Here is a 22,831-nt window from a genome sequence, read left to right as displayed (position 1 = left end):
TTGCTCTTAATTTGCATCACTGAAAGAGGAAAAAGACTGAAAAAAAGAGTAAGTTCATAAACATTGTTAGTTCTTTAAAAAGAGTCACTAAGCAGTACGTTTAACACTAAAAGCTGGAGGGTAGGTTACATGACAGACAGCTGATTTAGTTAACTTTCCCTTATTCCCTTCTGCCACAGAAAAGGAGTCAGGCACAGAGGTGCAGGGAATTTTCCATGGATACGCAGAAAATCATTGTCTAATCAGGAGTGTTAAAGGCTTTCCTGCCCCTCAGCTCTGTCTGCTCCTTAGGAAAGGCTGTCGCTCCCCAAGCCTAGACTCTTGCAAATGGCGCATGACACAAAGACGAGAGGAGAAGCTGTGCTTTGTTCATAAACAATTTATTTTATTTCAAATATGTGCCCTTGTTGATTCAACAATGATGTCTGGAGAACCATGTCCTCCACCAACCAAAGAGAGAACTGATTTGGAAATCTTCCACCTGACTTATTTGCTGATGATACCTTGACACCGCCTCCCCTTCTCCTCCTCGGCAGCTGAAAGTATGGCTCAGAGTGAGCATAAACTTGCACCTTATTCTGAGATGGCTAAAAATACAGTGAACAAAAAATTAGTAAATCAACCATTCAGGGAGGCAGAGGCCTATGAATATATAGACAAATATAAAACATCTCATTGGGATTTTTAGTGATTTTTTTTTTTCTGCAAGTAAGATTAAAAAACACTTTAACTTTAGTGTCCTCCTGTTCCCTCCTCCTCATTTCCTCCTCATTCCCCAACAGAAATAAACAATTCCAAAAATGCTTGATGTTCCTAATGTTTTTCATAAACATTTAAAATCCTGTCCCTCTCCTTCCAAAAAAGCAGGTAATGTGGTATGGAGTGAACAAGACTGGACAAAGCATGAGTTTCACACGGATGAATTGCTGATTATCTCTTCTTACTATTTGGTACGGGTGTGTGCTTTGCATTTCCATTGACTTAGATTGTAAGACACGAAGCAAGTTATTTTGGATGCTGATGCCAATCTGAGCATTAAGGAAAAACTAACAGTGCCCGGGTCCTGGTACAGGTGGTCGTGGACTCATGGAAGTTTCTTGGTTTAATATTTACATGGATGTTTTAAAATTATGGTCTGTGAAATATATTTTCCAAAGATGCTCCTATATTTGAGAAAAAAACAAACCAAACCCTTGATCCAAATCCCATCTCTTTTTAAAAGTCTTGTTAAAAATTTTGATTCATCAATTTATCTTAGCACACTTAAAAGCAGAATAGAGAATAATGACATTTTTTAAAAAAGAAAAAGATGCTGATCTCTAAGGAGACCGTCGCTCTTTTTTCATAAGTAAATGACACTGAATGGTGCGGATTCGATTCTTTGCTGGGGCAAACTCCGGCTGAAGTTTTAGTGTTGACTCATACCATTTCATCGCCTTTTCAAACTCTTCCTGTAAAGAAAGAAAGATTGCAAAGAGTCAGATTCTAAAAAACAGTAAACAATTACATTTTCTATATCTTTCCTGTCCTAAGTAGTTGGGCAGTATGGTATGCACAAAAGTAACTGAACCAATCCTTGTGGTTTAGGTTTTTTTTTCCCCCCTCCCCCAAATAACTCTGATATTTTCTTAGGCTAATGACCCAATTCTGCATACTCCATGGAAGGGAGCCAAATCACTGCTGAGCATTATTGACGAATGTTCTTGCCTTTTTCTGTTAATAGTAGATCTTAGCATTCTTGCTGTAAAAGTAACTTTTAAAAACAGATTTCAGTCAGAATTTACACAGATCAAAGCTTTAAAATCTTGGACAATGCAAAAACATCAACTTTGCTGAAAGGCCAACATTTTTAGAAACAAACTTGAAATTATTTTTAAAAGATTACTCAAAAAACCCCCAAAACAACAAACAAACAAAACTTTAAGAGCATACAGCAGCTAGACAATTTCAGTTGATAAGCTGGACTCCATAATGGTAGTAAGAAGCATTCATACTGAAATAACATCTATTTTTATACAACTAAAATCTAATTACCTATGCCACTCCGCTTTTTTATTAACTAGGAAAGCACGCCAACATCCAATAGTGTATTAGAAGAAAAACGAGAGGGGAAAAGACCCAAAACATTCTGGGTTTTTCAGTCACTTTGAACACTGTTTTTGTTAAGTTCCTTTTCTCAGTAACTTTATTTGTCCAGTAGAGATAATATTCATTTCTAGCCACATTATAAACACTAACTAGATCAATGTGAGTTGTAAAGTCTTGATTTTTAAAAAAAGTGTGTTTTAATACAGTTTCAACAGGAATTACAAAGAAAATCCCGTATTAGTTTGTGGGAGCACTGACAAACAGCAATGAAAACAAGAATCAGATTTTTCCATTTTTAGATGTAATAATTTACATTTGCTGTGATCTGGTATTATTTTGATGTTCCTTTAGATTCCCACATCAATAGTTTCTATAGCATCCATCCAACTGTTGGGCCAACTGTTTCCCCTTTGTAAGGCAACTTACTGAAAAGTTTTGCAAATAAAGGAACCTTGGCCTCTATAATGCTGTACTATTAATTAGCATGGCATCTTCTACAACCTGTTGGTAAGAGTCAGCTCTCAAATACAGCAGGTTAAATATGACGTAAATAAACTAACTTGTCTTTATGTTTGTATAATTTGATCCAGAAGATAAATTTTGTCCTGTTGCTACAGTTATTTCATGTAAAGAATATGGGGCTTCATTGAGATCTCTCAGATTGAGGGAGAATGAAGTTATCCTTAGGCACTGTGCTAACTTTAAAAAGACATTGGCAACTCAAGCATCAAACTTCTACTTCATTTCTTTCAGACAACTGTCAGAAGTAATACCTTAATAGAACGAAGTCACGCCTTTCTTCAGTTTGTTTCCATTGTGTGTTTGACAGTACTGCGCATTTCAACTCTTCTCAACCCTTATAGCCATAATACATGATTACCTGGTCAACTTGCCCTGTTATCTCCCTGATCCCCTCAACCACAGGAGCAAAACATTAAGGACAAATCTATGACAAGGGCTGAAAACTGGCAGGGATACATAAGAATATGTGTAATTGAAAATACTTTTGACACAGACATATATATATCAACTATGTCTCAGCTTAATGGTGCCTCTTTTACCCTTCAAATATACTGGCCCTGTTAAAGATAAGGATGAAACACACAAGAACCAATACAGCATTAGCAAGATAAAAGGACTGAACATTTTGTGTTCAGAGTAAGCACTGAAAGCTAAATTGCAGATTGGAATATATAGACAGTATGAAGAAATTTGAGTTCAATCTGTGAATTATTTTGGGTGTTGATAATCTACATATTGAAATTAAACTTCCCTTGTGTTTGTGCATCACAACTATGAACTGGGTTTTACTTGTGTTTGTTCATCACAACTATGAACTGGGTTTTACTTATTATGCGAAGCTCAGCTCTTCAGGATAGAGACCCAATTTATCATTAATTTTCCAGTATTACAAAAATATCCTGTGTTTAGGTGGGCAGCCAACCAAAATCTTCAATTGTTTGCTACTGTCTTAACAAAGCTTTGCAGACAGCATTCTGAAGCCAGCTTATAAAAACGTTGGCCTTCCAGTACTAAATGAGTAATAAGAATAAAATGAGTAATAAGAGTTCTGGCATTCAAAAAAATATTCTTTCTTGTTGATCCTACCCCAATTTCTTGAATGCTGCTCCTCCAAAATTATTTGTGGGAATAAGTTTTTTTTTTTTTTTTATATATATATTTACACACACACACACACACTGTACCAAAGACAAGACATAACTGGGTGACAGCACACTCACCATTGCTACGTAGACATTTGCCAGTGTGAAATGATTAACCACAAAGTGTGGTGCTATTTCCACTGCCATGGTAGCCACAATGATGGCATCATTCCAGAGTTTTGCGTTGTGGAAGATGTTTGCTAGGCTTATTAGTGGTACATCCTGGAAGAGAAGAGCAAGTGATAAACAGTGAGGTTCTTTCCATTGAAACTGTTTCAGGATCAGCAAGACAAACAGAAGACTCCACCACCTGGTCACTCTCACTTGGTTACTGCCCACTCCACTATCTGGTGACTTTGAAAGTGATGAGTCAGACCTATTTTACTATAAAAGGGCATTTGGACCTGAATTAGAAACAAAAAACCTCACACACACATAGTGTGTAGCTCACAATAGTAACAAACACTACTGTTGCATAGACAAACAACTAAAAAATTAACTCAGTTAAGTCTCCTACTATGTACCTTTATTTTTAGATGCTCTTACACTAGTTTTCTCCCCAAAGATGAGATGCATTCTCAGAGACAAAAAGAGCTGTTTGCTTGACCACCTTCCTTCAGCTCTTGCATAAAAGGGGAAGGAATATGAATAAAAGGGGACAGCAGGGAGGTGAAAAAAGGGTCCAACCATTAGTGCAACTGATGCACAGTTTTTTATCCTGCCTCTGCCACAGAATTACTATATGATGCTGGATAACAGCTATAAATAAAATTTTCTCAACTAGTCACTGATGGTATGTTTTTTTATTTCCTGGATTTCCAGACCGTGACCTTGTCTGACTGACAAAACTGTTGAGCCCTGACAGGCATAACAGACTCTCTGGGAGCTGGGCTTCACACCTTCAAAGGACAAAATACTGCTTAGTAGCAAGACTTAGGTGCCCTCAACAGGACAATAAAAAATTTTGGATGTACTTGATCCCTGCCTCCTTGACCTCTACAAGGCAAGGAGTACCTTTGGTGGATAAGTCATTTGTGTTTGCAAAGCAGATATTATGGAAGTCAGACTCACAAAAGAAGACTACAGGAAAATTAATTACCTTTTATTTACACGAGAAAAGGCAAGAGAAAGTAGCGAGATTGCATAAAACCGAAGAGGAGGATAAAACAAAATACTAAATAGCAGTTCATTCAGTGCTAACTCTCACTGAGTTCAAGTTGCAGCTGTATCTTTACAAACAAGATCCACAGTTTTCTCTTGAGGCAGCTTCAGTATGGAGGATAAAAACAAGGCACAAATTCGGAGAGTCAGCCAGTCCAAAGCAACATTACGTCACATTTCTAGAAAACAGCACTACTACACCATAACCTTGCCAAACTGTAGTTTCCAATCCATACTCTGACCCTTACAAGTCACACAGTTAAGGGTGCCGTTTCTGAGGAACCATTCCCAGTTACATAGAAAGACAGGAAAATAAGCAAAAGCTTGTTGCGTTAGATCTTTGTTCCAACCTTGTTTTAAAAGGACAAATACAAAGAGACAGAATTATAGGGGACATAGATATACAGGATGTGCATTTATGAGTTGAGGCATTTCTACTGTTAATGGCTAAATCCTCCTAATAATATCCTGAGAGTATAAACTACTTTGTCTCTCGATTTTCAGAGAAGGATTTAAGACCAAGATTCAAAAAGGAGTATACATTTTGCAGTGCTGCACAATTTGTTGCTCAGGTCCCAAAGTGAAATCTGCAACGTTGAGTGAGGAGCCTATATTGCATTTATCAGTTTGCAAGGGGGATCTTGGTGTATAAAAATAGACATTGTAATGCTCAGCATACCATGTGGCAAGGTGAAGGGTACAAAGCACTTCAGTCAACTGAAACACTAAACAGAAGATTATGTCCAAAGTACTGCCATTTTTGGAGTAAAGCACAGAACTGCTGCACAAAGTCAGGCACTAGTGTCCAGCGGAGATTCACAGCCCAAACACTTAAGATTTAAGCATTTAAATTCTTCGTTCTTCCTCCTCCCCTCTTTAAAAGCACAACCAGAAGATATACTCCCCTCTTTAGAAGCACAACCAGAAGGTATGCTCCTCAAAAGTTAGAAAACTTGTCTAGACAAAGGCTGATAAAGATTCAAAGTCCTACATAACGGGGGGAAGTTGAAGCCTGCATTGCCCAGAGAGGTGTCACACCCACTGAACCGCAGGAATTCCACTGAACCTCTTTTGCAGTTGTCTTTTATTATTCTTTTTTAAAAAGAGACCGTCCACACTAAACCGGTAGTGAAAATTTTGAGTTTTCACCACAACTAGCTAATATCTAATACATTACAGACACTTGATACACACAGTGTTGGCCTTAAAAATAGCCTGTGAAAGCTCTGTTGTGACAAGCAAAACATTATTTCGTCTGAGTAGTGGGCACATGTGTACACACCTTCATGTGATGGGGTGCATAGTGCAATGCTTGCCGTAAGCAATCGATTGCCTTCTTTCCTTGGCCTTTCACCCTCCAGTAAAGAGCTGCCATGCTAGAGAGGACCCATGAAGTCTGATTCTGGCAAAAGAACACCACAAAAACCAGTCATGTAAACACCTGTAGTGAACAGTCTTCCTGTCTTTCACTCTTCCAATTTATTTGATATATTGAATTAGAGGGTCTTGCACTTAAAAATAGCATTAAACTATTTCAAAGCAGCAAAAAGTTTCTTATCTAACAACATATATGCAATAGCCAGGTAAATGAGACTGCCAAATGAAACACAAATTCCAAATGCAACATCATTTTCTTAAGAAAGGAATAGCAGCTAAATAGCTTTAAACGGCAACAACAGTTTCAGCAGCCACAACAGCTTCTAACCAGCTGTCCGATGCTGAGCATCTAGATGTGTACACACATGTCCCGGTTTCGGCAGGGATAGAGTTAATTTCCCTCCTAGCAGCTGGTACAGTGCTGTGTTTTGGATTCAGGATGAGAACAAAGTTGATAACGCACTGATGTTTTAGTTGTTGCTAGGTAATGCTTACACTAGCCAAGGACTTTTTAGTTTTCCATGCTCTACCGACTGAGAAGGCTGGAGGTGCACAAGAAGCTGGGAGGGGGCACAGCCAAACTGGCCAAAAGGACATTCCATACCATGTGACGTCACGCTCAGTACATAAACTGGGGAAAACCGTCTGGGGGGGCCGCTGCTCGGGGACTGGCTGGGCATCGGTCGGCGGGTGGTGAGCAATTGTACTGTGCATCACTTGCTTTGTGAATTATTATTATTATCATATTATTATTATTATCATTTTATGTCAATTATTAAACTGTTTTTATCTCAACCCACGAGTTTTTCTCACTTGTGCTCTTCCAATTCTCTCCCTTATCCCACCGGGGGGGGGGAGGGGGAGTGAGCGAGCGGCTGCATGGTGCTCAGTTGCCGACTGAGGTTAAACCATGACAACACATTACCCAACATAAAGCAAAAAATTTAGTTAAGTTAGCTGACTGGACTTGTAGGCTCTCTGTAGTCACTGGAAAGAGAAAGGATGCTCTGGGATGCAGCTCAGAGCAGAAGCTTGACAAGCCTAGCTGATTAAGTTTCGTGCCCCTAGCTGACTGACTGCCATGTCACATGTTAGAAAGGAAAATACTACGTGCTTGAATTCTGTGGACTCAGATACAGTAAATAAATGTTTATGCTCACATATGCAATTAGATAAGTAGCCATCTTGATTTGTTTGATTAGCTCTTGTGAATACTGAATGAGACTGGTAGACAGAAGAACTGCATTTTATTTCCAACGCAGCTAGCCTTACTGAGAATTCTGTTTCTGGTCTCAGCACTAAATTTTCAGCTCATTTGGATAAAGCTTGCTGTCTGCAGGGGGAACAGTAGCATGTAAGAGAAAAAGTTAGTATACATCTAAAGTGAAAAGAAACTAAGTCTTGTAACATAAGCATAAGAGTAACATCTTTATTTTCTGGGGATGACAAAGCTATATTGGCTTTAGTTTGAAAGGACAGCAAGTTCCTCAGATGGCTTTCGGTAGAATAGGCTTAGGGGCACCAAACTGTTTGGGCTGAGCCCTCTTTTTCTATAGTAGTTTGGGATATCCTCCCCACTAGCTGTAAACATATAACAACAATCCCTGCATCCTTATCTACCTCATAGATCCTGGGAAAATTAAGTTCCTAATCATCTCCTCCTTACCAGCCTTAATCTAGCTAGGAAGCTTGGTTTTTCTCTGGGGAGAACAGGAAGCGCAGCCTTGCACATGGTGCCATACCTCTGCCTGAATGCACCTGACACTTCAGCCCAACACAGCATAACGTAAAAGGAAGTAGGAAGAGAAGAGAGGAAGCTCCTGCCTGTCAGCTGTCTAACCGCTGCATGCCAGGAACGCGACTCGAGAGTTGAGCCATGGCTTAACTCAGCTTTGCATAAGCTCCAAGTCAATGAAGCACAAAAAGAAAGAGGAGGGCTGAGAACTGTTGAAACAGTTTAATATGTATCAACAACCATCAACAACCAGCAACACTGCTCACTACAGGGTTGGAAACACTGGGAAATTTGACAAGCTTAGGTTTTAGTAAAGAGATATGCAAGACACTTGACAGTGTAAGCACAGGATACAGCTCAACAAAATACCCGTGAGGGCATTACAGATGCTGAATAGACACAAATCCCTAGTCCAAGTACTAATACGTTCCTTGACTAGGATTTCAGACAAATGGCTCAAGACTGGATTCACCACTACGTCAGTCATGAGCGGTAAGCCTAGACTTCTCACTTTTCTCATTTACACATACCTTTTCCAAAGCTTTGGCTATTCGAGTACCAACTTGTTCTAATGACTGTGGTGAGTACTGGTCTTTGCCAAGATTCTGTAGCACCTGTGGAAGAGGAATAACAAGTGCTTAGATGCTGGAACCCGGTAAGAGATGTCCCTCACTTGTTGGTTGCTTTTTTCCCCAGCCTTCTACAAACGTTGTAACCTGTTCCAACCTAAACATCACTGTCTATCTTGAGTTAATATTACCTGTATCATATAACACAGTGTTATAACTCCGTGGCACTGAATGCAAAGAATGGTAGAAGTTTATGTATGCTCCGTTGGACTTTTCTTTCACTAATTAATCCATCAAGAACTATAAATACAAAGGCACTAACGGTGTTTTAGGATTTCCCTCAGGTCAGATCATAGACGGTTGGGAAAACATTCTGGTAAAATACTGCTTTCAGCTTGCATTGTTCTTACAGTTTTATCCAGGCATTCACTCACTGATGGTCACTTCTGGAGACAGGGCACTGAGCTAAATGTGCCTTGAATCTGCCACGGTACGGCCACTTTTGTGTGACAGCCTTCAACTCTGGCATACCTCTTTCAGTTGACTTTCTCCAGTGTAATGCAAGCTGGCTCGACTAGAGACACCTTGCAGGTGGTCCAAAGTATGCATACTAGCTGGTAGATTCGGGTTACAAAGGGGCTCCACGGCTGGTTCTTGCAGCTGCGTGGCAAAATCAATGTGTTCTGTAATGCTGCAAAGGTCATAAAACAAGTTGAATCAGTCAGGAGAAGAAAACAGAAGAGTCATTACAAAGTTCTCTAGTGAGTGTAAACTGCCCAGAACCTGGCAGAATCTCATTTGAGTAGCTCCAGAAGCAAGAGAAACTGGATCTTCCATCTGCACTTGCACTTTTCTTTGCAAGTCTATTGATGAAATACCACGTTTTCAAACTTCTTTGAAATCCTGGCAGTTCTTTCTTACTTTGAAGAATACTGAAATCTTCAGTTTATGCACACTGAAGGCCATGTAACTGTCTTGCTTTGTGTGAGTAACCTATTTAAGGTTCATATACAAGATACTTACTCAATGTTTTTAGCAGAAACAGCAAGCCATGTGCTGGCTACAGTTGTAAGCTCTACCCTACGGAGTTTCAGGCATTCATCAGGGCTTGGCCAGCCAAGGCTACGATAGTCATGCCTTTTTCCTTGAGAAAGGAAAAAAAAAAAAAAAAAAAGAAACTGTCTGGAAGCAGAAAGACATTCTACTTTAGTACAATGATTTACAAAATACTTCATACCAGTGGATACATTCCCTATGTTATAAATGTCACGGTCCTGCAGCCAGATTTCTTTAAGAACATTCCTGAACCTAAATGGACTGAATGGAACTTGCAGGATCCAAAGACAGAACTGGATCCTACGCAAGACAGATTAGGAGGTGGAGTTTTAAAACCTGTTTCATTACACTTTTTCAATAGCTACACATTAAGAACAATCGCCACTCTTGTTTACAGGTAATGTCTCTACTTAAATGTCCTTAAAGAAAGTTCATAAATGAGTCATCATTTAGGTTCTACAGCTACAGTAAAAACTAATAAAAGTTGATTGCTCCATCTTCTGACAATCCCAGGTGAAAAATACTGCCGTTTCTTTTCAATGAATATTGTTTAAGACAGACAGTGGCTTTTACTGCATTCTTACACTCAAGATAGCAACATTTCTGAAACTATTAAGCAATTACACTTCAGCCCTCCCATTTTGCAGAGAAGTTAACCGAGGCAGGGACAGGTTAAATAACTTGCTTTATGTTAAGAAATAGATCACTGGGAGAAACAAGAACCTGATCTTCACATTTGAACCAAAGCCTACTGAAATCCTTCCCTTACATTTGGTGGATACCATACCAAGTCCTAGGCATCCAGCTTGTGTTAACTGTTAGGAAACATTTTCCTCTCATATCAGAAACATCCGAACTGTTTGGAACATAAGAAAAACTCATTGTAGCCATAAATTTGCACAGTGGGAAGCCAAGTTTAACAACGTGCCAGTCTATCGCACCTGCTATGTAGGCAGTATTTCAGTATTTATTTCTAGTTACCTGAAATTTTGCCCATTTGGATGCAAATCCTATTTCCCATCCAAGGTATAGTAAAATGCTTCACCACAATTTTGCAAAATAACGATGAAGTCTGTAATACCATGTCTTTTGTAAAGTATTCTGATTAAAGGAAAATTAACTTTGAGAAACTCTGGGAAACTTCAGAGGGGAACGATCAGCTCCCATCACCATCACTGTGAACTGTCTGATTGTGAGTTCTTATTTGCATGAATGGCAAAAGGTAGCGAGAGGTATGGAAACCAGAGACAGTTTAGTAGTCTGGGAAGCAGTCAAACACAGGACAGCTAGCGTCACTTCCCTGTTCTACCAGGAACTCCCCAGGTGACATCCAATATGTTACTTAAACTTTTGATGATTTAGTTCTTGTAAAGAGGATGTCAGCGGACCCTGCCTCACAGGAGCGTTAGGAAGACACCTACTTTACAATCGAGGGATGCTATGTAATAAAGCCACAAAAGTAGCTCGGGGGAGAGAAGATACATCAAGGAAAGGACAGGTGTGTGCTCATAAATGATAGTTTGTTTTCAAGTAATCCCTCCCTCCTATTTAAATATTTAATTCAGTAACTTACATTTTTCAGCTGCTAAAAAAGGAGCTTGTTAAAGATTTAATGTAAAAGCCTTAAAAATGTGAAATCACTTTCTAGGTCATCAAATTGTCGAGGACTAAAATGTATTGGAGAACCCGTCTTTGCTTACACATCAGCCCTATGACATAAAGATTTTACCTCCATTGAAATCAAGGTAAGACAAAAAGTATGGGGGCCAATTACTTCAGTTTTCTTCTTTGGCATCATTAGGTTCCAGCAGCTCTCCACTTCATCCCAAGCAATCATGTGCTGATGATTTCTGTCCACCTGAACACACCAGTGGAACTAGCTTGCACCATAATAATAGACAACTCTCCAATTCCTGTTACTCAACTAGCAAAAACTCCACCTCTCTCTCCAAACTGCCTCATCTATGTTGGTGCAAAACTCTACTCTTCTGTAACTCCAGTCTTCTGGAAGACAGTCTCTAAGTTTTCTCTTATAATATCACCAAACCAATTACAGCAAAACACTTTTTTTTAAATTTTATTTTTATTAGACCAAGTTTTCTGCCTTTTGTTTTTGAGTTGTGTGTCTTATGTTTAGTCAGTAATCAATTCAAGCTCTCATCCTGCATTTGTCTCTGAAGGGGTGTCTCTCATCTGATTAAAACTGAATGGACAGAGAAGTCAGTTTAAGAAAAAGATCATTAAAACCCCCTCTCTCTTTTACTAGTTCTACTCACAACATCTACCTCTTTCATTCTCCGCTCTTACCACCTCATCCCTGAAGTCCTGGGAATAAACTAGAAAGTTTTCATTCAGCAGATAAAGTTATGCTGCACTTCATGAGGAAGGTGCAGATGGAAGAGATTCCTAATTTTTCCACGTACTCATCTGGAAGACATATTTCACTACGTAGCTTTGTGATGCACATTTATGGTAATAAACCAGTGTAATATAAAAGCTGCAAAGAATAAACCAGAGTAATACAAAAGCTGCAAACGACTTGCTTTCTCCAGAACCATCAGGTTACCTATTGGTCCAGGAGAAGGTATCTTTGGTCCACTGATCTCCAGGGCAGTTTGGTAAAAGTTTTCATTTTCTCCATTAGGCCCTTCTTCCGTGTTTCTCCCAACTGGCTCCTGGAGATCCAAGTTTTCAGCTTTTGGTTTCTTTAAACGTTTAACCTGAAAAGTGATCTACCAAAAGAATAGTATTGGCAAGGTTAACAGTAAGAAACACCATGTTATCAGCTCCAACACACTACTTGTTTTAGCCCAAAGTTTCAGTTTCGAAGATGTTACAGATGAGATCTTTCTCTCTCTCTCTCTCTCTCTCCGCCCCCCCCCCCCTTCCCATCTCAACCTATTCTCTAAGCCTGCTCACATTCACCGCCTCACACCATGCAAACAAAGTACACAACTTCAATCTCCAACATAAGAGAAAACCAATTTAACCGCTAGAGAACTGAAAGGCATTTTTCATTATATATTTTGCTTGTAACGTGATGACAACAGATATTTCATTGTTTTCATGCTAACTGGAACTTCTGGTTAGAAACTTTTCTCCTTTGTAACTGTGAGCAAGAAGTTTGAAGGCACCCATCATCATTCAACACCTAAGCTCATGCTGCTGATAATCAAGACTTATGATCATAGAATCATTTAGGTTGGAAAAGACCTTTAAGGTCATTAAGTCTGACCGTAAACTTAACACTGCCAAGTCCACCACTAAACCATGTCCCTAAATGCCACATCTACCTCCAGTGATGGTGACTCAATGACTTCCCTGGGCAGCCTGTTCCAAGGCTTGACAACCCTTTCAGTGAAGAAATTTTTCCTAATATCCAATCTAAGCCTCCCCTGGCGCAACTTGAGGCCATTTCCTCTCGTCCTATTGCTTGTTACTTGGGAGAAGAGACCGACACCCACCTCACTACAGCCTCCTTTCAGGCAGTTGTAGAGAGCAATAAGGTCTCTCCTCAGTCAGTTTTAGTGATGCAGAGGCCTTTCCTTTAGAAGATGGATTGAAACTACTTGTTCATTTCACACAAGCCATGAGCCAGCTCTTTTAGGCCCATAGGGGAGGTTCCTATATATATTCCAGTGTTAAACCCCCTGAACTGTCCTCATCTTTCCCTTCTCCACAATAGTAAGTTGGTACAAGACTTAAGTAAACTCATCCAAACTTACCCATTCAGCTTCATCATCATCACCACAGTCCCCAAAACAGGAGCTAGCAAGTCCATCCTGAGATCCCTTCTTTAGGACCCGGATTCCCTGCAAGTCCATCCGACGACCTTTTACCTCCAGTGCCCCTTCAAAAGCTTCCTGAGGCCAAGAGTTTTCAAACTCATCCACCAAAGCCAGCATCTCTTCAGACATCTGATCATCTTCTAACCCCTCCATTCCTTCTGAACTGTTGCTTTCTGCAGTGACTGCGTCTAAGAGGGAATACCACAAAAACTTCAAAAATTCTCTTCCTGCCGCTTCCACAAATCATACAAAAAGGATCTTTTTTCTGTGACCTGACTTTTCCACTTGCACAACCCAAATATCACTGTCTACTCACTGCACGCTGCAAATGGGAGAGGAGGACTGGAGAATGCAGACTTCCCCGCTGCAAAGAAGCATCAACTGTTGCTTCAAAAATCAACACCTCTAGACCACTTTCATCAGTTTCCTTTCCAAACCAGAATTCTGCCCGTTTGAGGGAGTAAACAGGTGATGTCTTTTCTCTACATATGTGCATTAAACACGGAATAAAGCGCTCTGTACCTTAACCATAGGGACTGTTTTTCTTCCCTTCCGTCTGATACAGCTAATATAGAATTCACTGAGGTACAACCAACATATGTTTGTAGAGTCTTGCAAGAAACTACATCCTTTAGCTTGGAAAGCATCTAAACCTTGACCTCATTTTTTGATTTAATGCATTTTGATGTTAGAATTGGAGAAGAACAGTGAACAGAATGAAACCGGTTTTAAGGGTTACTTGCCACTTTACAGACAAAGGGGGGAAAATGTAGCTTCTTGGAGGAAGACAGCTCTTCTGAAAAATCTAGAAACCGATTCATCTGCCAGCACTGATTTTGTAAGGCTGACTTACTTTCCAGTCTCAAGAAGGAGGGATCCCTTGCTGAACTCTGAGTAAGGACTTCTGGATCTTCTGTACCTCCCTCAGAGTGTCCTTCTGCCACTGCTGTAACTGACTCACGGTAGTCATCAAAGTATTTCTCCTTGTCATGACTGCCATCTGGATTTTTCTTATGACAGTGGCCTGAAAGAGAGAAGTTTACTGATACACCATGTAAGACCGCTGCTCCTGGATACAAGTGCAGAAGCTGTACTGAGGAAGCTACAGTCTTCCAGTTTTCTACATACGGTTTAACAGAATAATTCTACAAGGTATGAAAGACTTCATTCAGTGATTAAAAAGCTGATCTGCCTCTTGACAAGGCAGATCACCTAAAACAGTTACAGGAAACAATATTATTAGGTACACACTGTGAACTACTAATGAAAGAAAAATCAGGTATCTTTTGAGGGAAGGTTGCACAGCACGTAGAAAATTACTGTGTGCTGGTGGCCACTCCAATGAGCATTCCCAAGACACATTTTTAGTGACACTGCACCACACGTGGGAGTTGCCTGCCATATGAACTTCACTTAAGACACCATAATGCTCACCGTGCTTACGTGTAAGAGAAAAAGGGCCAAGGCAGACTGACAGAGGATTGCCAGGCTCTGACCTGTGCCAGCAATAGACAGTTCGTAGGTAAGACTAGCTCATTAAATAGACAGACAAAAGCTACGGGTATTAATCTGTGCCAAAAATCAGACGTTTATTCAGCTGAAAATTTAACATCTATAATTCTGTGGTCAGGTTACAGGCTCAGATTCCACCAAATACAAAGATCTAGGAATAACATTGGAAAAATCCAAATGTAGAGCCAGTAATGAGCAGATGAAAAAAAAGTGCAAACTTGCAACACTAGCCTTTGAGCATCCTTCAGTGAGACACTGTTAAGCTTTCAGAGAGTTTAAACGGTGGCCACCTGCAACTCTGTAGCAATATTTTTGATCTCAAATACATTTTAACTAAAGAACTCAGATTTTCTAATACTAATTACCTTCCAGTCTTCCAGGGCAAGAAGTGTTTAGAGAGCTGCTCCCCTGGCCAACCCCCAGAGCTGTGCAGGTATAGACAGGATTCTCCACATGTGCGAGAGGCTGGGAGCTGCCCCGAACCCCACTGCACAGCTATGGGACTGAGACACGGACCGGGGCACCTGCCTATCATCACACGGGAAGCCTGTCACCACGGAGAAAAACACGTTCTGTGTACAAAGCTGCTGCTCTCAAATCCCTCCTTCCTTTATTTCAATCACTTGTGAGTGAAAACAGCATACATATACAAATGAATTAAGAAGCACATAGTGAATCAAGGAAAGCTGAAATTAAATGCAAGATTGTGAAGTATGTTCCCCATTCTACCCTCATGAATGCAAATTGTATTGCTCCATGCATACGGAAAGCATTATTTTTTTAAACCAGCAGCATAAAATATGAAGAATGTGAATAAAGTAGATCAGTGACTCCTTTCTTCTCCACGCAATGATCCCATGTTACAAAAGAATATTTTTAGGTCTTACTCTTTTATCAGGCCAGCAGGATGAGAGGATGGTTGTAACTCTCGTGTAAGGATAATCTGTTCCACCACTTCTCAGCAAGTGAAACTATAGCTTTTTGCTGTACGCTCTCTACTTTTGCATCTGTGAACACTCACGTGGCATCTTTGGAGGAGAAACAGACCAGTATTTTTGGGGTGGGTGGGGGTGGTGTGTCACCAAAATCAAACAAATAAAACTATATTCATAAATCCTCTGTGAAAACTATTTCTTGCCCTACCTTTTCTGCCATATAGAAATCAATATTATTTTATGAGTAAATATATAAAACAGAAGCAGTTAACTTCATAAAGTCTTCTAACATCTACCATACAGTTATACTCTTCCTTTCCTACTCTATCAGTCATTGACTCTTTCTTTAATCCCCTCCCCACCTCCCCCATGCTGTCAATAAAAAAAATGGTTTAATTAAAAAAAAAAAATCACTTCCATATATGGAGATCCTCATGTTTAATTTATGAGAAACAGTGTACACAGAACCCTAAACCTGAAAGTAGTCCCCCTGCCTGACATCAAACCAGCCTGATTTTGATGCAAGTCAAGTGCTTCTCAGTAATGTGATGACCACAATTCCCTTTGCTGAAGGTCAACTCATCATTAGTATAAAGAAGAAAGCAAAGGGGCTGAAAAACAGACAACTATTTTTAATTGAAATAAAAACACCAAAAACAGAAAAAAACCTGAAAATAGCAAGCAGAAGGAAAAAACCATGATGGCCCTTAAAGTTTTACTTAAGACCAACTCTGTTAATATTAATTTACAAACAGTGACAGCTAAAAACAGACTAGATGAGAGTACTGGCTTTCTTGGGATCTGAGAACTGCTATATGTGGAAACCCGAGTGGCCTAATTTTTTCAAATTGCTGCTTTCAGTTGTCTGACGTTGCAGGAGAAAAAAAAAAATGCTGGTTGAAAAACCAATGGAAGTCAAGATCTCTGATGAGCGTACCATGAAGCTGGTGGTACCGAAACACCGCCAGTCAGAACTTCACAGCTTGTATCAGCCGGACGCCTGAAGACCAATGGGGAAGACCACCAGGTAAGGGTGTGAGGCCAGCAGCGGCCCCAAACTCCAGGCACATTCGCTGGCTGTAGAACATCAGTTGTACCATTGCAATACTTACAGCACCTTAGCCGTGTGAAGGGCAAAAGTGACTGCCACCCTACAAATGTTCAGCTCTGTATTATTTATTAACATTTCGGTTGTCTAAATATGCACGTGTGAATTTTAGGTGTAAAGTCCTGACACAGTGATACTGCAGCTACAAAACTTGGAGGTCTAAAACTACTTCATAGTACTTGATCAATTCAGCTTACTAGAGAAGGATCACTTTCTTGCTCATTTATTTTGAGAGCAGCTGTTGCCACTTTTCCTATTGATTCAGCAGAGCTAAGAAAGCTCAGAGGAAAGTGGATCAGAGTCTGTCCTACCTTGTGTATTATGAGACCTGGTTAATATGTTCCAGGCAGCAAAACAAAGATGCTACAGAGATGACACAAAATAATTGTCTGGGCCTTTATTTAAGTGATAGAAATAACACAAATGAATAGTCTGATTGTGCCAGGTTAATGCAGAAATTGGGAGGAAAAAAAAAAAGAGAAAAGCTCCTAAATTATAAAGCAAATCCGTTGGATAGAAAAAGCAAATACAAACTCTAAACTGAAGCATTGAGACCTTGGAGATTAAAAGCAGAGCACAGTATTATGTATTAAAGGTCTCTATTTCTCATATTGTTCTAGTTTGTAATTTTTTGGGGCCAATGTGAATGCACTTGTACAGCATTAGCACAACACACATTTTAAATATAGAAAACATCTGCTAGATCATCCATCCCACCTTCTCGATTCTCAGGACCCCTCTCAAGGGTCCACTGAAGCTGTGGTACCTACTGCAGTTGGTAGGGCTAAAAAACCCCCCAAAGTCAGACTTAAGTTCTTGTTTAGGAATTGGATGATTCCAAACTCTTAAGCTGAAAGCCACTTAGTGTAAGGAAAGAAACACACAGAGTGTTGACATCTGTAGCAAAGAAGGAGAAATAGTAGAAGTAGTAGTAGTAGTAGAAGGAGAAGTGATGCAGTAACTGACGGTGAAGACTTGCTTCATCTATAAAGGGATAACAAATATTTATTCTGAAGCATACTTCATATTGCCACATTTCTGAGAAAAGTCGCACTTGGAAACAATTATGAACTTCCCTTATTACATATAAACTTTTTTGGTACTACACGGTGGTTTTTTGTTTGTTTGTTTAAGAGCAAACTTCTGTCAATTTAGGTGACTCCAGACTCTCAGACTGAAAGCCACTTACCTAAAGCAAGGAAAGAAACATGAAAAGTATGGAAAAGAGAAAAGATGAACAAACACCCCCAGTGTATCACATGGAAGTGCTGCACCTTGAGGAAGGTCTTGAAAGTAATCAAACTTCACCATTAAAGAGGGCATTGATTGTTTTAAAAATCTAAATTAACTGCCGCTGTAGCTGTTTGTGTCTTGTGGTACATCTGGCAGAGAGAATGAGGCCTCACTAAACATTTTCACTGTTCAATTCCTATATACCAACTTAAGATAGATGATTTGGTGTCATCAACAGCATTGGAAATAGAAAGTAAAATTATCTCCAAGTGTCTTTGGTCAGCAAAGAGTTTTTACTGACTTGTTATTCTCTGTTTGTCAGTGCAGAGCTTGCGAAATAGGGCGTTTGTAACTCCACCATCTATGTTCCAACATACTAGGTTTAAGAAAACTATTGGCTCCTAACTTCTTATGATAAGACAAACTAATTTCTTTAAATTTTTTGGTACATATTTAGAAATTACGATGGCAGAATAATGCTTCAAAACTAAAAGTTAAGTCATTTAAAATTTAGGTACTGATTTTTTTCCTACCGCTTCGAATAAGCAGAGCTGGATTATCTCTTGAATGATTACAAGAGTCAAGTGACTATTGCTGTAGTCAGTGACTTGCATTAGGTTATGCAAAATGCAAGTTATCTAGAGGTAAGTGTCACTTAAATGATGTGCCCCTTTATGGTTAAACAATGCAAAGAGAGAACTCTATTTAATATAGATGTAAGTCAGCCTAATACCTGAATTGTCAGAGTACAGAACAAACCGAAACCAAGCTGCTAACAGGAGTTACTAACTCCATACTTGTTTTTTGATGCACGCTCAAAACTAGTATTCCCCACAGTGAAATTCAGTAAAGGTAGTTCTCTGTTTTTATAGCAGGAATGACGTATCACTGAGCTTAATGGAAATAGTTTTTAATCCCTGCACACAGATGAATAGTCTCATCCACAGACATTTCAGGAGCAGTGCACCAATAAACAGTCTCCTTTTTATTTTTGCTAGTCACTGCTTACACAGATGCAGAGATACAGGTCAAAGGGGGTGGTATATTACCACTTTACACATGAAAATGTGTAACAATTAATGCTGCTCTTAGGTCATGTGAAAACTTTAGGGGTGCTCCCTGCTTGGGTGACACTGCATATTTAGAATTAGGCTAAAATATATCCAGTATAGAAATTAAACTGAAAACCAGCATATTTTCACCTACCACTTTTATAGAACAAGTCTTATTCAGTGCTTCATGTCACAGGCAATATAATTTACCAGGGTTTACAAAAATAATCTGGAATGAATGAACTCACCTACCAGAACCCTTTTGTGCACCTAAAACTACTGTGATCTCAGTCATCAAAATTTGGGCCAAACTAGCACCTGAAGAACTGTCTTACTTTCTGCACCATGGTGACTTCATCGCAATATGACATTAACAAGCCAGGGGAGTGTTACGGGGAAGTGCTGTTTGAGAGGCCACCCTTCAGACAAATACAAAACATGAGCTTTGACTTTCACGGCAATGTTAACACTGGTGATTAACACACTGCATACCCAAATTACCTTTATGTTTCAAGGTGAACATGATAATTTCCTAAAGATCTTGTGAGCCATTAACAGCAACCATTTTATTCCAATCACATATGAACAGATATTGGATTGCAAAACATTTGTTAAGGAAAAAAAATCCATGCCAGTTATTGAGATGCATTTTAAAAGCAATAGGATGAGCAGTAACTAGAAAAGAGACCTACCTTTAGCACCTACTGCTGCTCTGCTCACCTTAATTATAAATTAACATGGTTCTATTAAGATTTTGCTCTAAAATTCATGCATTCTTTTTCTTACTGTTTTCCTGAAAAAATACATATTTACACTTCAAAATGAATCCCATGATTGAGCTTTGAAAGCAGAACCTGCAAACCACTTATGACTGAACAGGATTGTCATCAAAAACATTACAGAAAGGTCACAAGTCCTAACTGCTGAACTGCAAGACAGTGCTGTGCTCCAGAAGCAATACCAAAGAAAATTTGGTGCTTTCCACACACACGAGTGTAAAAAAACCAAAACAAAACCAAAACGTTCTCAGTTTATTTTTAGTGGAAAATGATCAAAGTGACAAACGGAGCAGGGAAGTAAAGGGAGAAGAAAAGTAGAAGTTCTTAATTACAATTACCTGGCTATGCAATACTGACCTGTGAATGTTTGATAGGTCTATATTTAACTGAAGAGAAATACACAAGTCCTACGACATATTCACTGTGTACTATAGGACCCAGGAAAGATACAAAGCAGATGGGCAACCTACATCTGCAGAAGCATAAAATTGTTCGAAGCCTTGTTGCAGACTTGAAAAGCCAAACAGCCCACCCAGCGGTCAGTCTTGCTCTAACCCAACAGTATCACTGCTAGTTTCAAGAAGGCATGACTAGGCTCCATAACAGTAACACAAGTGTACCTCCAGTACCTTTACAGTTGTACCATACTGGATAAATCACTTAAAAAAAAAAGAGTATCTACTACCCACATATCATCATAGCTACTATTCTGGAATAACGAAGGACAGAGTATACTAAGTTCCCTCTCTGGTCAAGTATTTCAAGGTAAGTATCAATACAGGTACTGGCAGAGAATGATGAGTGTAGTGCCCAAAATTTGGACTAAGCTTTTGGTGTGTTTTCTCTCCACACAGAAACACTGTTCATTTTCAGCTTTTTCCTTTAATATAAACCCTCCTTTGCAAAACTGGAAGTTACAGGACAAAAATAAACATTTTCAAAGGACAGGACATACTGTTAACTGAAAAATAAAAACTAAGTATGGAGAACAAATAATGAAAAGCAGCATCAGGTATTTTAAAAGTTGATTTTCATAAATTCCTACCTTCTCTAAATCCCACCCTTACATGAGCGGTCAGGGGCCATTCTTCAAAGATGATGAGAGGCATGCTCAAAATCAAGTAGTCAGAAGAGTGCGCTACATAACAAGCTTTGGTTTGATGCACAGCAAAAAACAGGATGATGATTTATGTGGTCAAAATTTAGACTCAAGCACACAAAATGAAGCATACAAAAATTCTTTCTTTTTTATTATTTATTCCAACAACAGGTTTTCAATTAAGAGGATTATATAGCAAAACAACTGTTCTCACTCATAGGGAAATAGTTTTTAAATCTAATTTGTAGCCATAAGATGCCTCTAAATTTGCTTAGCTATAAAGATTATCTATTTGTCTCATTACAGCAGTTCTGATTAAACCTTTCAAAACATACAAATGCCAACAATACGTAACCCGATTTCTTGTTCATATTAAGTGAGAGAAATACCTCACCATTACGTAACAGACCAGTCCCTGATGAACAGACACACAAATTCTCCTTATGAAATACAAAGAAGTGATAAATAAAACATGGAAAAAAAAAATTAAAGAGGAAGACAAACCTATTTAAATTAGAACACAATGCAGTCTAATAAGGGACATGCATGCAAATTGAAGAATTCAGTAGGCTACTTTATAACAGAGTAGAAAATGTCAACCCTCCCCCCCAACACCTCTTCCACAGTTAAAAACAGGGAGGCGAAAATCAAAGAGGTTGACTACCTAAAGTCTTCACTCTCCTCCTTCCTCACCACCCACTAAAACAGGAGCTTGGTTTTTTTATGACACACATCTAGAAGCCATAACTTGCTCTACGATGCCTGGGAATAGGGCCCAAACCATAGAAACATCTAAACATCTAAATTTAAACTCTCCAATCCTGTCAGTGGATGAAAGACTAGAAAATGTCTCTTTCAGGGGACTCTGGTCCTACCTACAGAGTAGGAAGGTAAGTAGCACTCCAGTCTGAATTTCAGGCTGTGCCTCAAGAATAGCTTGATTTTTTTTTTTTTGTTTTGGGGAAAGAAAGCAAGAGAAACAAGCACATGTAAGTTCTGAAGACAAAGGCTTGTCCTCAGTGACTTCTCCTATGTGCCAGATTTTTTTTTTTTACTGTCAGGTAAGAAAATAGTTACTTATTAATTCCTTAACAATAAACACTCACCCACAGTAGATCACAGTATAATGTATGCTATGAATATCGAATGACTAATATTTAGTTCCCTGCACACCACACACTTCTGAAATCTGTTCCTGATTAAGCCATGGAAATTCTTAGTTTAAGGATCACTAGCATAAGCAAAGGCAACAGTGGCCTGCATTTGTTTTGCTCTCTTTCTAATCTTTCCTCCATCATAAGCTACATACATCTTCCTATGCTAAACATTAAATATTTTGTTAGATCCTGTTAGATCCTGCGATTCCTATGAACTCAAGTTTAAAAGGGACTTTAAGTACAAGAGTAACAACCCACTCATGAGAAATGACATCACGCAGTTGAACTCTACAACAGTTAACTAACCCCATTATGAGCTATTGTTAGCTTTCCACTTCTCTCAACATACAGGGTTGACACTATAAAGCCAAGTAATGGCCTTATGTGTGTGTCTTTTGACTACCACTCTGTCTGTAAGGTCTGCACCATATTGGAATTTAAACAGTATTCTACAAGGACCTGATTCATATTTTTTATTTTAAGAAAATATTTTTGATAGGCTGTATTTATGTTTATCT

General features: G+C 39.1%; 1 protein-coding gene across 4 annotated transcripts in view; it reads right to left on the bottom strand.

Moving 5' to 3' along the window:
- Positions 1-364: 364 nt before the first annotated feature.
- The window catches only part of TTC17 (tetratricopeptide repeat domain 17), a 63,216-nt gene continuing 40,749 nt past the window's right edge, over positions 365-22,831 (bottom strand). For 2 of the 4 annotated variants that reach the window (XM_076344399.1, XM_076344398.1), the window contains exons 17-25: positions 14,292-14,462; positions 13,376-13,626; positions 12,217-12,382; positions 9,618-9,738; positions 9,126-9,285; positions 8,556-8,639; positions 6,196-6,315; positions 3,831-3,974; positions 365-1,451 (exon numbers count right to left, since the gene is read on the bottom strand). In XM_076344399.1, coding sequence (XP_076200514.1) covers positions 1,320-1,451; positions 3,831-3,974; positions 6,196-6,315; positions 8,556-8,639; positions 9,126-9,285; positions 9,618-9,738; positions 12,217-12,382; positions 13,376-13,626; positions 14,292-14,462 — 1,349 coding nt within the window. In that variant the 3' untranslated portion in view covers positions 365-1,319. Of the gene's footprint in view, positions 1,452-3,830; positions 3,975-6,195; positions 6,316-7,450; positions 7,624-8,555; positions 8,640-9,125; positions 9,286-9,617; positions 9,739-12,216; positions 12,383-13,375; positions 13,627-14,291; positions 14,463-22,831 lie in introns of those variants that run through there. The other 2 variants (XM_076344397.1, XR_012995881.1) reach the window with 2 other exon arrangements.

Source organism: Aptenodytes patagonicus, chromosome 7 (genome assembly GCF_965638725.1).
Source record: "Aptenodytes patagonicus chromosome 7, bAptPat1.pri.cur, whole genome shotgun sequence".
Taxonomy (NCBI): domain Eukaryota; kingdom Metazoa; phylum Chordata; class Aves; order Sphenisciformes; family Spheniscidae; genus Aptenodytes; species Aptenodytes patagonicus.
The sequence above is the reverse complement of the archived record's forward strand: the minus strand, read 5'-3'. Positions and strand labels throughout refer to the sequence as shown.